The sequence below is a fragment of the Sturnira hondurensis genome, unplaced genomic scaffold (genome assembly GCF_014824575.4).
Source record: "Sturnira hondurensis isolate 20B ecotype Veracruz unplaced genomic scaffold, ASM1482457v3 Scaffold0022908, whole genome shotgun sequence".
Classification (NCBI taxonomy): Eukaryota; Metazoa; Chordata; class Mammalia; order Chiroptera; family Phyllostomidae; genus Sturnira; species Sturnira hondurensis.
Window position 1 is genome coordinate 9,837,610 of NW_028095539.1, and position 14,459 is coordinate 9,852,068.

At 64.2% G+C, this 14,459-nt stretch overlaps 1 protein-coding gene across 2 annotated transcripts in view; it reads right to left on the reverse strand.

Moving 5' to 3' along the window:
• Positions 1-14,459, reverse strand: part of PNPLA7 (patatin like domain 7, lysophospholipase) — a 44,301-nt gene that overhangs the window by 27,412 nt on the left and 2,430 nt on the right. The window contains exons 3-15 of one of the 2 annotated variants that reach the window (XM_037036785.1): positions 14,166-14,240; positions 13,954-14,041; positions 13,610-13,689; positions 12,435-12,526; positions 12,212-12,352; positions 11,501-11,660; positions 10,632-10,712; positions 6,094-6,222; positions 5,660-5,740; positions 4,801-4,897; positions 4,085-4,228; positions 567-655; positions 337-483 (exon numbers count right to left, since the gene is read on the reverse strand). In XM_037036785.1, coding sequence (XP_036892680.1) covers positions 337-483; positions 567-655; positions 4,085-4,228; positions 4,801-4,897; positions 5,660-5,740; positions 6,094-6,222; positions 10,632-10,712; positions 11,501-11,660; positions 12,212-12,352; positions 12,435-12,526; positions 13,610-13,689; positions 13,954-14,041; positions 14,166-14,240 — 1,404 coding nt within the window. The remainder of the gene's footprint in view (positions 1-336; positions 484-566; positions 656-4,084; positions 4,229-4,800; positions 4,898-5,659; positions 5,741-6,093; positions 6,223-10,631; positions 10,713-11,500; positions 11,661-12,211; positions 12,353-12,434; positions 12,527-13,609; positions 13,690-13,953; positions 14,042-14,165; positions 14,241-14,459) is intronic. The other variant, XM_037036786.1, reaches the window with a different exon arrangement.

Sequence of the window (14,459 nt, forward strand, 5' to 3'; positions counted from 1 at the left end):
TCCCGAGGGCTGGAAGGGAGCAGGGAGAAGCCTGTTCCCCGCTCTGTGTGGGCCCAGTGGGTGGGAGTGCCGTGCTGTGAGTGAGGAGGGACCGCACTGACGACAGAGCAAAAATGCCCACGACCGGGTCCTTGCTCCAGGTACACTGCAGCCTCGGAGAGGAGAAGCCACAGAGACACTTCTGCACGAGGTCACAGGGACCGTTTCCAAGGAGGACAGGGCGCAGGGGGAGGGGGGTCATCCCGGAGACATGGCCCAGGCACGGTCCGGGGGACAACACCTCTGAGAGCCACAGGCCTGCCCACCTCAGTGCGGCCAGGGGCTGGGGACACCTACGTCCAGCTTCATCAGGGTCAGCAGGTCCTTCTTGGCGGCTCTAAAGATGGCATCTGTCTTTGGGCTGGTGACCGTCTCGTCCGGGCTGCCGTCCGAGTAGTGGAAGATGGCAGAGGGGGCCTCCGTGATGACCACGCTCTTCCTGGGCTTGAGGGGGACACGGACCCGCCGTCAGAAGGGCCACACGGGAGGGGCAGCCCGGGCAGGGGTGCGAGGAGGGCATGACCCACCTTACTGGCCACAGCATTCCCGGGGCGCTCCTCTGCATGCAGGGGAGCCCGGGCACAGTCACAGGCCGTCCACGAGTCTGAGGTGGCACCTGGGGACAGAGGAGGGCCTCGGAACACGTGCTGGAGGGAGAGCTGGCCGGGCGCCCCAACACCTGCGGACCCACCCGTAGGTGAGACTTGGTCTGGGAGTGAGGCCGCGGTGCTGCTGCGCCTCTTAAACGTGCTCACACCAGCACCAGCCACTCTCGCCCGGACACGGCTGACCTGGCGCTGGGTCTGGCCCCCGGCCCCCGGCCCCCAGGCAGAAGCTGGACTGTGGCCCCTGCAATGCGCCCAGGGCTTAGGCTGGTCCTGACCCTTCAGCAGTCGGAAACACGGTGAGCTTCCCACACCGCGAAGTGCGGCCCGGCCCAACAGGAAGGAGCGGCGCCCAAGGAGAGGTTGGGGGGTGAGGGGAGGCGGGTGCTGCTTGGCTGTGCGCAGCCTCAAAAGGTGGGAACTCGCTCCCCGGGGGTGGAGCAACCAATGGCAGCGTGGCCGCGGGTCCCAGAGCCCAGGCCCACCCCGGCCACGGCCGTTGGCCTCGCAGAAGCCCGCTCACAGGCGCACGGAAGCTGCGCTGCGGGCACAGAAGTGGCACAGGGTGGGCGCAGGCCAGAGGAAGCGGACAGGACTGCACGGGACAGGTGGCTGGGCCGGCTGTGCTTTGAGAGTGGACTGGGTCTGCACCGCCCCGCCCCCGCCTCGAGAACGGTGCTCAGACGGACAGTTACCAGGAGCCGCTCGACGGGCTCCCACAAGCGACTCAGAGGCCGCATTTCCCGGGGAATCAGCCTGCCCAGCTCCTGTCTCATTGGAATAAGATTTGAAATGTTCTGAGTAACAGAGCAGTTAGTAACTTCCTTCCTCCACCCTGAGATACTGTGACTTTACAGTACTGGTTACAATGTTACTACATGTTAACACGTACTGTAGTTTGCCAGTTGTCACATCGTTCATCAGCGGCAGGGCCAATACACCAAGGCGTTAGACACTGAGGTCTAGTTTAAAATTACAAATAAAACCCGAAGGCGCTCCCTGAGATAAACACACGCACTGCAGGCCCTCCGCGTCTCGAGCAGCGGCTGCAGTCGTGTGGCCTGTGAACCCCGGAACGTGGGTGTGCCTGCCGCCTGCTAGGAGCGGGCTGCGGGACAGTGTGGCCCGAGTGGGGAGGGGACGCTGCCCCTCGGGGGGCGTTCACTGCCGTGCTCACGTACTGGAGAGCTCACCATGCATGGACCACTACCGTTTTCAGTTATCTACCATTTAAGCTTCATTTGTTTGAAAAAACGTACTGAATGTATTTTTTAAATATGGCCAGTCCACCGGATACCCATGTGGACCCCAACTCACCTTATATAAGAGACCCAATCCTGAGAAGCAACTATGCAAAACAGAATATTAAAACTTGCAGGCAATTTCCTACACAAAATGTATAGACCATGAAAGAAAATACTTGACCAGCTGGACTCCCAAATTTAAGAACTTCTGCTCATCAAGAGTGGAAAGTGAGCGGAAAACACCTCACACAAACCTGTGAGTCCGCCCGGGGCACAGAAGACACGAGTGCTCGTGTGACTCAGGGAGACACGCAGGGTCACCCGCCTCATCCCGGGGCTGCGGGAGGTGCTTGGGCTCGTGAGGCAGGAAGGCCCGGCCTCACGCAGAGAGCACAGGCGGCCAAAACAAAGACGACAGAACGAAGACGACAGAAAGCCACAAGGCCTGCGAGGCGTGGCCGGAGGCGTGGCCCACGAGCTGTGCTGATCCCCGAGCGGACTGAGGATCAAACTGTGAACAGGCACGTGTGGCTGGGGTTGTGTGGATGCTGCCAAGAGCAATCAGACGGCCTCGCGGGGCTGGTGGAGAACCGTGGGCATGACTGTCCATCTACACTCATGCGCAGCCCTGGCTGGTGTGGCTCGGTGGACTGAGGCGTCGCCGGTTGGATTCCCAGTCGGGGCGCACACCTGGGTTGCAGGCCAGGTCCCCCAGCAGGGGCCGTGTGAGAGGCAACCACACGTTGACTTTTCTCTCTCTCTCTGCCTGTCTCCCTCCCTTCCCCTCTGTCTAAAAGTAAAATAAACAAAAATCTCAGCAGTAAACAGGCGTGCACTCAACGACCGGCGGTTTCCGTGGGAACATGTACCTAGCTTCAACAGACACACGTGCGGCGTGTCCACGCCTGACTCACCGCAGTCAGGGCAGAGCACATGTCACCTGACCTGCGTGGACATCACAGACCCGGGGCCCAGGCTGCCGTCCGAGTCCAGGGTGGGGGGCACGGCCTGAGGGCCCCGCTGCTGGCCCGGAGGAGTGTGCAAGGGGTTCCTGGGCGGCTGGCTTCTCAGCCGAGCACTGGCCTCACAGGGGCCCAGTCCATGAAAACGCACAGTGCGCACACCCTGTGGGCAGGCGGAGCCCCCGTGCGTGGCTCGTGAGAACGAAAGGCGACCGGGTGTTCCTGAAGAAAGAGGCAAACACTCCCAGAACCCACGAAAAACACCTAACAGATCCAACAGGCAAACCCAGAGGCGGGAAACGCGTCGGTGCGTGCCAGGGGCAGGGGTGGCGATGCTTGCGGGGACAGGGTGTCTTTGCCGGGTGATAGGAATGTTCTGGAACCAGACAGTGGTGATGGGTGGAGAACAGACTAAAACCCCAGGACTGGACCCTCAAAGGGGCGAACTTCGTGGCACACGGGTCACATCACATGGACTCGCGGACTCGGCCCCACAGGCAGCACCAAACAGGCAGGGGGGCCGGCCGGACGTTCCCGGGGTGGGCGGGCAGCTTCTCACCGGGACACCGTGCGCAGGAACGAGAGACCCCGACATCACAGGTGAGTGTGAAGAGCGGACAGAAAACAGTCGAGAGCACATTTCTGACCCGGGAATAAGGAGGAGCAAGACTCTAAACCCTGTTTCCAAGGTGCGGCTGGTGTCCAGGAAGGGCGCATCGCGGGCCCACAGCTTGTGGACGACAGACAAGGCAAACAGGCTGCCCGGGAGGGAGCACAGGGCCCCGAGCTTGAGACGGGGACGAGGGCCGCAGCGCTCACAAGCCAGCGAGTGTCACCTCCACGGAGGAAGCGAGCCAGACAAAAGGCCGAGGCGACCTCTGTGAGTGAGATCCACCCCGAAAGCCAGGAGCCGGCGGGTGGCGGGTGGCTGACGTAAGCAGTGACTCCTGGGGACGCTGCAGCCGCAGTGATGGCCAAGCAGCCTGGGACACCGTCCCCTCGGAGGACGCGTGCTCTCGTGGGGCAGGCACAGCCCAGCCTGGGAGGGAGGACGCGCTCGGGGGCATGCACTGTGCACACGCACGCCAGGACACGGATGCGGGGGGCGTGGTGGAACAGGCGGTGTGGCGAGGGGCCCACCACTGTCCTCCAGAGCCAGAGTGCCTGCACAGGGCCCCCAGGTTGAGGCCTCGCCTGCCAGTGGGCACCCAGCACAGGGAGAGCGGCCCTTTACCTGGTGGAGCAGGAGGGGCCTGGTCGCCGGCCTGGGCCTTGCCCAGCTCGTCCGAGATCTCCTCGTGGACGGACGGCAGTGGGACGGAGTGGCTCCTCTTCAGCAGAGGCCCGGAGACGGCTGCCCGGCTGCCCTCGCGGTCTGCTGGGGCAGGGACATGGGTGTGAGGCCAGGCCTTGGTTCCCACGACAGCCGACACCGCCCACCTCAGGGCCTGGGGACCACCTCTGCACCCCTGCCCTGCTGGCCATCACCCGTGCCCCGTGACAAGCAGGGGCAGCCTCAGATGCAGGCCCTGCTCTGCCCTGTCCCCAGGGTCTTCCTGAGCTGCCCAGCCCCTCGCTGCCGGCCGAGCACCTCGAAGGTCACGTCTTGCCGCAGGAGAGAGCCATGGCGTCTTTCCTTAGAGCTGCTCCCAGCCGAGGGCCCCAGGGGACACCAGGGGGAGCCTGGCCCCTCAGGAGAGTGGATGCGCATCAGGTTCCCTGGAGGGACTCCTGGCCGGGGAGCCTCAGTGGTCAGTTTCTTTCCCCACATCCAGGCCCCACTGGCAGCCTCAGAGCAGTGTGGCCGGAGCACAAAGCTCAGAACCTGTTCCCTGAAAACCTTCTCCCCGGGGCGAGTCCCTCTGCAGACAGGGAGACAGCAGGTGACCAGAGGACCAGCGGGTGGGTGGGGCCTGGACTCGGGCAAAGGGGGGTCCCAGGGGCAGGTACCTGGGTCGCCAGGCTCCTCGGAGCCGCAGCTCGCTGGTCTCCTGGCCTTCCCCGCGGCCACGCTGGCCACGGACAGGAGGGGGATGGCCTGGCTCTCCTGGGATGGGAGACGGGAGAGAATGGAGGTGCCGCCCGGGACGTGAGCGGGAGACCCTCGGGGGCAGCCACACCTCAGGGACGGGGTCCAGACTCAGCTGGGAGAGCCGCCACGTGAAGCGGGGCTGGCCTGTCTGCGGCGACAAAGACCCAGCGAGTTTAAATAATGCTCAAAATTCTCAGAAACTGTAACTGTTTTCGTCAAGATGAAAAGTCGTGTAGAAAGCCCTGAGAGCAGCAACAGCAGACGAGAGGCCCGGGCGTCCCGGGGCCAGGGCTCCAGGAGCGCACACAGACACGGGGGCCGCGGGCACGTGGCCAGCTCAGCCGGCCCCTGACCAGCACTGGCTCCCAGGACCAGGCGCTCTCTGGGCCACGAGGACACAGCTGGTCACAACTGTCCCATCTGCTTCTCCCAAGGACTCAGGGGGGTGGCAGTGAGCTTCTCCGCCTTCACAGCCACCTGCCGGCCTCAGCAGGACGGTCAAGGGGCCCCAGGGACAAGAGGGGCGGCCTCCACTGGGCCGCTGTCTGGGCGCGCACCAGCGGGTCAGAGGGGCTGGTCCAGACCAAACCCGAGACCCTGCGGCACAGGAGCCACGGCCCCGTCACGCCGCTGGCAGCTGGGCAGCCGGCGTGCTGGAGGTAGAAGGAACCCCACCACCCAGCCCCACCATGGCTGGCTCTGAGCGCAAGGGCCCCAGCTCTCTTTCGGGGAGGAGCGTCCCCACGGCCCACCGTCACCTCTCCCAGGGGCACGCACCGGGTTGAAGAGCTCCGTGGTCAGGCCCAGGTAGTGGTGCAGCGCCAGGAAGGTGACCCTCTGCAGCCGCACCATGATGATCTGTGGGCGGCAGGGCCGGCCGGGCCGTGAGCCCGTGGGGGCCTCGCAGGCCTGCAGCCCCCTCCCCGCCCAGTCTTGGCCAGGGCCACGGTCACCTAGGGGGTCGGCATCAGGCGCAAGAGCTCTCTGCATTATTTTTGTAAGTTTTCTGTAAATCTAAACTGACTGCAAACAAGAACTTTAAAATGAAAAAAGCTTTGCAGGTGGGGGCAGACGGAAAGGCCTGCCTGAGGCCTGAGCCTTAGCATTTGTTGGGGAAGACAGGTGACGAGGCTTTCCACAGCACCCCTCGGTGTTGCCGACACGCACAGGGACACCCTGACAGCCGGGACAGTGGCCCCAGAGGCACGCACCTGCACCACCCTGACCAGGGTTTCGGGGTACTTCTCAAACACTCCTTGGAAAGCCACCGCCGGAAGCCTGAGGATGGTGGACGGGGCAGCGGCACGGGCAGACACGGTTTTGTAGGGTGCGGTGTGGCCCTGCAGTGACAGGCACGGTGTGAGCCCCCTGCTGTCCCAACAGCTCCCCGCCTCACGGCGGCTCGGGGCCTGAGACTCCAGCCAGCACACGGCTCCTGCAAGGCCCCCTGGAGCCTGGTGAGCAGGGAGGAGGAGGCTGGGGGAGCTCCCAGGGCTACATTCCCGGTGCCCTGTGCCCTCGCCAGCACTCGGCCCGGCCCCGCCACCATGCTCTTCTCCCACACTGGGTCCCGGCAACCACCCAGCTCTCTCCTGCCCCGATGGCGCTGCCTGTGTTGAACTGTCACACAGATGGAGTCACACGGGGGCTGGCTCCTGTCGCTGCGATGGTGCACCTGCAACACGTCACTCCAGGCCACCTGTTCAGACGGGGCAGTGGACTCAGGGACACACCGGCATCCTTGCCTGTGGGGGTCAGAGGATGCCTGTCTCCAGTTTGCGACAAGCATGCGTGAGGCTGCTGTGCACAGTGACGCGTGGGGCGCCATGTGACAGTCCCTGTTTCACCGGCTGGGCATCGAGAAGTGGGACGTGTGGTCACAACTCCTGAGGAAGCACCACAGAGGCGGCACCACACAGCATCCTGCCAGCAGTGAGCGAGCACTTCGGGGTGCCCTGCACCCCGCACCGGCACAGTCCCCTCCCGGCAGTGCCCAAGTGAGCAGCAGCAGCTCGGTGCCAGGCCGGGAAGGAAGACCCGCCGGGAGCAGAGGCTCAGGGTCAGTGCCGGGTGGGCTCGGCACTCGCGCCCCTTGGCAGGTGCGTGTTGCCCGGGTGTCTTCTCCAGCCTGTGGGCGGACTCCCCGTCCTCTCCGTGCCCTTCCCAGGCCAGGCTTTAACTTTGGTGAAGCCAAGTGACCATTCTTTTCCTTCACGGTCCTGGCTTTTTTGTCATATCTGGGAAGTCTCGGCAAAGCAGGAAATGACAGGCGCTCGTCGGCACATCCGCCCGAGGACCAGCTCGGCCTGCCCACATGCCCGCTCCTGGGCCGTCTGCCGGCTGCTGACCTGTGTGACCGCCCTGGCGCCCCGGTCACGCCCCGTGCTGTGACATGAACGAGGGAGTGAGTGCCCTTGGGCGTTGCTCTTTCTTTCAAACTCGCTCAGCTGCTCTAGCTCCTCCGTGACATCTCATGGTTGGTGTGACATCCCAGGACAAAATGCCTGCTGCGGCCCCGCAGTGACGCTGACCGACGGGCCGATGCGCCTTCTCGCCGACGCTGAGTCTCCCGGCCCCGAGTGTCGCGGGCGCCTCCGACTCCTGGCATCGGTGACATGGCCTTCAGCCCATGGACCCACGTAAGTGCTGTCACGCCGAAGAGGGTTCTGTGGGCTTGGGCGCTGTTCTCAACGCTGCTGTTTTCTAAGTTTCCCATTTCCAGTTGCTCAGTGCCAACGCTCAGAAATGCCACTGGGTTGGGACACGGACCTTGGCCTCGCTCCTCCCAAGCTCTGGCATCCCCTACATATTCCAACAGGACCTTGCCGTGTGCCCAACACGCACACCTCACACGCCGTCCCGACCCCGACTCCCCGGCAGGGCCTCCTGGGGGCCCGACTCGGGTGCTGCGCGCGGACCCTGGGTGCGACCCAGCCTGCGAGGGAAACAGCCATCGTTCCATGTCAAGAACATTAGCTGTGTGGCAGGTGACTGTCGTGGGACTAGGGACGTCTCTTCAGAGCTTTCCGAGTTTCATCGTGGCCGGACCTGAGTTTGTCCGGTGCTTTCCTGCCTATGTGGGGGTGACCCCGTGGTGTCCCTTCTGTCTGCCGATCTGGTTAAGGTCACGAACTGGTTTTGTTTTCTGTTTTCTATTGAGTGTATTGGGGTGACACTGGTTAGTAAAATCGTGTGGGTTTCGGGTGTAGATTCCTGACCTATGGTTGCGTGGGGAGGCAGCCCCACATCCCTGGAGAAGCCCCACAGACCCACTGGCCCGCCCCCTCTGACGCATTGCGGGACACGCATCTCCAACACGGCCCACGGAGGGTTTTCGTGGTTTTGTTCGTGAGACACTGGCTGGCAATTTTCTTTTCCTGTGACGTGTCTAGTTTGGCGTCTGAGTCGCACTGGCTCCGAACTGGGTCGGGAAGCGCCCCTGCCCCACGCTTGCCACAGGCCCAAGTCCTCCTTGTGGAAAGGCCCAAAGTGCGACTCTGATTTCCAGAATACACGCGGGAGGACCCGATGACCCGCACCCCACCGGGGAGCTGGGTGCTTGGTCTCCGTGGAAGCCTACATCACTCTCAGCTGAGGTGCTGACCAGCGGGGACAGAGCTGCTCCTGACACTTGTCCCTTGGTGGCCACAGAGCCCGCAGCACCGTCCCCGCCGTCCCCGCCAATGCCAGCTGCTGTCCCCTGCTCCTCACTGGCCTGGCCGGTGGCTGCCACGCGGAGGCACCCACTCCTGGAGCTGGCGCTGGTTCTGTGGGTTTCCCCGTCACTCTCCTGCTTCCAGCCTCACCGATTCCTGCTTTGGCCCCCGAGACCCCCAGCTCCGCATGTTCATCCACTCGCCCTGGTTTCCTGAGGCAAAAGCTTGGGTCTCTGCTTTGGACCTTTCTCTTCTCCGAAGGCGCGCATCGCAGGTTCCGATTTCCCCGGACGCACTGTTTCAGCTGAGCAGCGCAGACCTCAGCACTCCTCCAGTTCTGTGAGTTTCTGCCCCACTCCCGAAATCGCGTAGTCGGACACCCGGTCGCTAGGCGAGTGCGCGCTTGGGACTGTTTGCCTCCTTGGCCCCGTGCAGGAAGTGGACAGGGATCTAAGACAGAAGGTTCTGGAACACAAGAGAAGCTGTTTTGCAGGAGCAGCAGGTCCGATGAGAGAGGCTCACAAACCATCACATATGTGCTTAGAATTTCCCACGTGGCTTTGCTAACGAAGATTTACGTTTTTAAAAAACAACAAACCCAAATGTCTGCTCCGGCAGGAGTGAGTTCCTTCCAGATGACGAACGGATCCTACAGAGTTATGTCCCCTGAAGCGTCGGCCCCACTTTCTTCCCCCGCCCCACGTGAGGAAGGTGGACCCCGCTAGGGACTCGAGGATGAGGGGGCCGCCATAAGCTGGGGGTGCTGTTCCGAGCGCTGTGAGCAATGGCGTTCAACCCCAAGTCCCGGAGGTTGGCGTCAGCCCCAACCACTCAGAAGAGGGAAAGGCCCCCATCTTTCGGACCGAAGCTATTTTTCGCTTCAAGCCAGTGGCTGAGGTGGAGAAGGCTGCATCTCTCCCAGTTCACCTGCACGAGCGGGTGCCCCCACCGGAGGCTCGAGGCCCACAGGGCCCGGCGCAGACGCAGAAGCAGGCCAGCCAGAGTCAGACCCGCCCCGCCCTGCCCATCGGCCGGTCTGGGGCAGAAGTGCCTCCCGATGCCCTCCAGCGGCTCCAGGTGGTTGCCCTGCTCTCGGGAAGGGGTGTCTCCCTCAGTCTGGCCAATGCCACGCTAGGGGCTGGGGATGGAGCGTGATGCTCCGTCCCTTTCACACCCCCACCCCGGCCCCAAAGGGGCTCAAACATGCCTGTGCTGGTCTGGCAGGGCACGGTGAGGGTGCTGGACACCCCCATCTCTGCCCACAGCTTGTCGTCCCTTGTCCTGCATGAGAACGTTGGGTCCGTCTGTCCTGAGAGCCCTTGGGCGGAGAGACTGAGGGGCAGGCGCCTGCACGTGGGAAAGGAGAGCATCGGGGCGCGTCGAGGAGGAGCTGCACAGTGTGTGCAGGGCCAGCGAGGCCCTTGTGTGTGGAGGGGACCTGACTCAGGAGGAGGCCCCTGGGGGTGGCGAGGGGGGTGCACGGGCGCTGAGCTGACTGCGACCGGTGGCAGCGTGCAAAGGGGCTTCTCTGCTGTCTGGATGTGTGACACGTTCCACACAGAGAAGCCCAGAAACTGCAGCCAAGACGCTGTGTTCAGACCAACTGGATGAGCAAGAACCAGACCTCAGGGGCTCACCAGCTGGAGGGGTGAGGAGTGACTGGGGTTTAGCCCCAGCAGGCACTATGTGCCCTGAGGCCCCCACTCAGGTCTCGGCTACAGACTGGACCCCGAACACGTGGGGCAATGTCCAGACGGGGCCACTCATGCAGCAGAGAACGCGGGCTGGGAACGACAGTGGTGCCGTCAGCGCAGAAGACCCTGAGCGGGCCCCTGCGGGGAAAGGAGGAAACGCCCCCCACGACGCTCCGCGCCTTTGGAATCCTGGAGCAGGTGTGCGAGGCCCGGCCCCAAACCCGTCCTCGCGGAGACAGCCAAACCCTGCATGTGTGTGGAGCTGCTCCCAGACACCCTGACCTCCTGGGGTCCCCTGCCCCTCCTGGGCCAGCCCCGCACCGAGGACCCTGTCCCGGCCTTGGTGCGGAGGGACCTGCTGCCCCGGAGAGTGTGAGCAGAGCAGCGCAGGGCACTCACGGTGATGACGTCCAGGATGCTGAGCAGGCTGTGGACGCTGTCCCCGGCGAGAACCTCCTTTACCACCACCTCTGTGCCATCCTGCGTGTGGGGAGCAGAGTGGGTCACTGGCAGAGGGCCTGGACCGGCCTGGCCAGCTGCCACCTGGAGTGGCCGAGGCCATGCCTGGGCTGATGAGCAGGGGTCACAGGTGACAAGCTCAAATACAGAGAATGGCAAGCGCGGGAACTAACAGGAGGGAGGACTGAAGAGACCCCACCGGCCCGCACGATGTCCAGGCCCCAGCCCTGGCCGCCCCAGGAGCCCTGAGCCTGGCCTGAGCCTGCACTTCACCAAACCACGGAGAGGCACCGGCCCCGCAGGGAGGCTGTGGGCCCCGTGTCGGTGCTGTTGGCATGCGAGCAGCTTTGGCCACATCTTCCCGCTGGTTGGAGAGCGAGCAGAAACCTGTGCTGCTGGCGCCACAGGGCCGTGCGGCTGTCACAGGGGCAGGTGCCCCTCCCCAGGTGATGGAGCGGCTGCACACCGGGGCCACACAGGGAGCCCACGGCCCCCGGCACCAGCCTGGACAGGGTGCTGCCTATGCTGAGCCTTGTCGACACCGTGAGGCAAGGGCAGCGCTGCCTCCGAGCGCAGAGCAGGCACAGCGGCCGCGTGGCTCAGCAGGGAGGGCCGGGGCCGGTCCAGGGCCTGCTGAGGGGCTGCCGCGGGCACCCTCCTCCTGAAGAACCAGAACGTGGGATTCGTACCAACTTTCCAATGGAAACGTATGAAGACGCTAAGGCAGCAAACCTAGTGAAACACGCAGACCCCACTCTGCGCCTCGCTCCGAACCCCTGGGCCCTGCCCTGAACCCAGCGGGCGCTCACCGCGTCCTGGACGCAGACCTCCAGCCGCCCCTCCTGCACCACGTAGATGCTGGTGTCTGGCTCCCCCGGCCGGAAGACATGCGCCCCTTCGGGCAGCTGCACGAACACCATGTGCTTGCAGAGTTCCAGGAACAGTGGCTTCTCGAAGTGGCCCAGGACCCTGCAGGAACCAGAGCACACGCGATGCCTCCAGGAAGGAGGGGCGGCGGGGCAGCCTCTGGAAGCAGCCCAACAGGGATCCAGGCCGGCGCCACCCCGGCCAGGCCCACAGAGTTGGCTCCTGCAGGCTGCAGCCTGCGGTCACGGTCAGGATGGAAGCGTAGGCCCCAGGAATCCCCGTTAGCTGTTCTCAGCTCAAAAGCCCTCCGGGGCTGGGACTCTAAGCTTGAACCAGGTGCATAACTGAGGCCGGATGGAGAAGTGCCCTCACAGGACAGGGAAATGGGCTAGGAAGAGGCAAGGTAGGGTTCCAGGAAGAGGTGGAGGGACCCGACCCACCCCTCTCGGTCCAGCACATGCTCCCTACACGCCGAGTTCCCTGCTGGAGGGGAGGAGGGTGACCAGCAGGAGACACAACAGCGAACAACTGGAGAGGAGGTTCTGCCAGCAGCAGAGAAGCCCCGCCCACTGTGGGCGGCCACAGGGAAGGCTGCAAGGCCAGGCTGCGGTGGTCCCCAGCCGGCGTGGCCACCTGCACCCAGCTTCTCTCACCGCACGTTTTTCAGCATGTACAAAACCTCCGATGGCAGGTGAGAATTCTTCACGTCAAACTCCGTGAGGTCGGCCTCCAGCAGGGAGGGGGGCGGTTCCTTTGGCTGCAGGGTCGGGTATTCCTTCTTGAAACGCAGGATCCTGCACAGCAGAGACCCACGCCCTGGAGCAGAGCCCCTGGGGGCCAGGGTGGCCGTGCTCCCAGGGAGGGCAGCCCCACTACCTTTTGGCCAAAGACAGCACCTTGGTCCTCTTCCTCACCCGCTGCCGGGGGGCGGCCGTGCTCCCCACAAGTGTATTGGGGAGCGTGCTCACCTGCAGAGAGGACGAGTCACAACCCTGAGGCTAGATCTAGCCCTCAGCCTACCCAGGACATGGGGAATGAGCCTCGGTGCTGTGGACAATGACCACCACACATCACATTCCCAGTCAGCCCAGCACCCACCCCTGAGCTCCCGTGACCTGCCCAGGGTGCTTCTCCACCTCCCGCTGTGCTGCACAGCCCCCATGTCCCACCCTCCCCATCAGGCGGTGGTGTGGGGGCGCAGAGTGGGCCCCCCAGGCAGCCACTGCCCCCTGCTACCCTCAGGTCCCTGAGGAGTGCCGGCCCCGGATGTGGGCTGCACTGTGGGTGTGTGGGCACCAAGACTCCCACCCTGGATGTCCCTGCACTGCTGGACCGCCTCCCTGTTCTCCTCGCCCAGGCCCAGGCCGCTGCCTCGCAGTCCTCAGGGGGACCGTGGAGAGGCGGCCCCACCCGACCTGCATGGGCTCCTCCGAGGCCTGCCAGGGTCACTGCGGGTGGGCCTGCGCCGTGAGGCCACCCCGCATGCCAGGCCGGCCCTGCCACACAGTTGGCACGGCAGCATCCCAGCTCTGAGCAGCCACCAAAGCCCCTCCCCAACACGTGACGCTGGTCAGAGCAGAAGACCCTTGTCAGAACCCCCATACGTCCTCAGGTCTGACACTGCAAGCTCCGCACAGAGAACATGGGGTGACCATGTAACTGGACATTGGAGCCATCACATGGAACCCTCAGGGGAGGAGCAGGCCGGGGGTCGCCAGGGACAGCTAGACCAGGTGCTTGTTCCCTGAGGGGGGCTTCCACCTCCTGGGTCTGAATCCCGGCAGGAAGCCCGGTCTCAGCCCCGGAGCCAGGACCCTCTGTGGGCACCGGCCCCAGGGAGGGTTCTGGAAGGGGCCTTCCAGCCTCTTTTCCAGGGCCTCTGTCACTGCGCACTTGCCCAAGCAACTGCAAACGCTTCCACCTGGCTGAGCCCTGCCCAGGCCTCCCCAGCCCCACGGGCCTGCGGCCCCAGGCACAGAGCTGTCTCCAGCCACTAGAGCTAGGCTGGGGGGGCAGGGGCCACACTGCGCAGGAGCCCGCAGCCAGGTCACCTTCCGCATGATCTTCCGGCCATAGAACATCACTTTGTCTCTCTTCCGGAACCTGTACTGGGGGGTGGGCTGCACTTGTCCTACGAGAAAGCAGGGGGGCCACCATCACTCAGCAGGGGGGAAGGAAGGACAGCGTCCCTTTCGGGGCTGCCAGAGCCACCAAGGGGATGCAGGAAGGGCAGCTGGAATGGGAGCCAAGGATGCTGGCTCAGCCCGACATGCTCAGCCCCGGCCTGGATGGACAGCCATTTCCAACAACAGCTGCCAGGCCCAGACTTCCCGTCCCACCTGGGGCAGAGCCCCAGCCCTGCCCCTAGAGCTGGAGTCAGACGCAAAATACTCACGGAGTCGGTTCATCCTCCTGTACATGAAAAAGACGGTGATGCCAACGAGGGTCAGGGCCAGGAGGGCTCCGACTGCCATCCCTGCAAGCTAGGAGGGGAGGCGGAAGGAGCACCTGTCAACTGGGCTGCAAAGAGCCCGCCCCACCCAACCACAGGCTGAGCTCCAGGGGCCCAGGTGCTGAGGCGCGGGGTGCCCAGGGTGCGGCGGTTACCATGGGGGACTGTGTGTGCTGTTCCATCACCTGCAGCCACCAGGAGTGCAGGGTGGGGCCCAGACAGACGCCAGCCTGGAGGAGAGCATTGCAGTCAGGAGGGCAGTGTAGGCCTGGTCTCCCAGGGCAGTGAGAGTGGAGCTTCAGGTCAGGGAGGGGCCTCAGGAAAGATGCAGCCCTCCAGGAACTGAGGGCCTGAGCCCACAGCCCAGGAGCACAGCGAGAGGCTGGGGTCCGGGGCCACCCACAGGACTGTTGGATGGGGCCGGTGGCTTGGCTATGTTGACAGCAAGT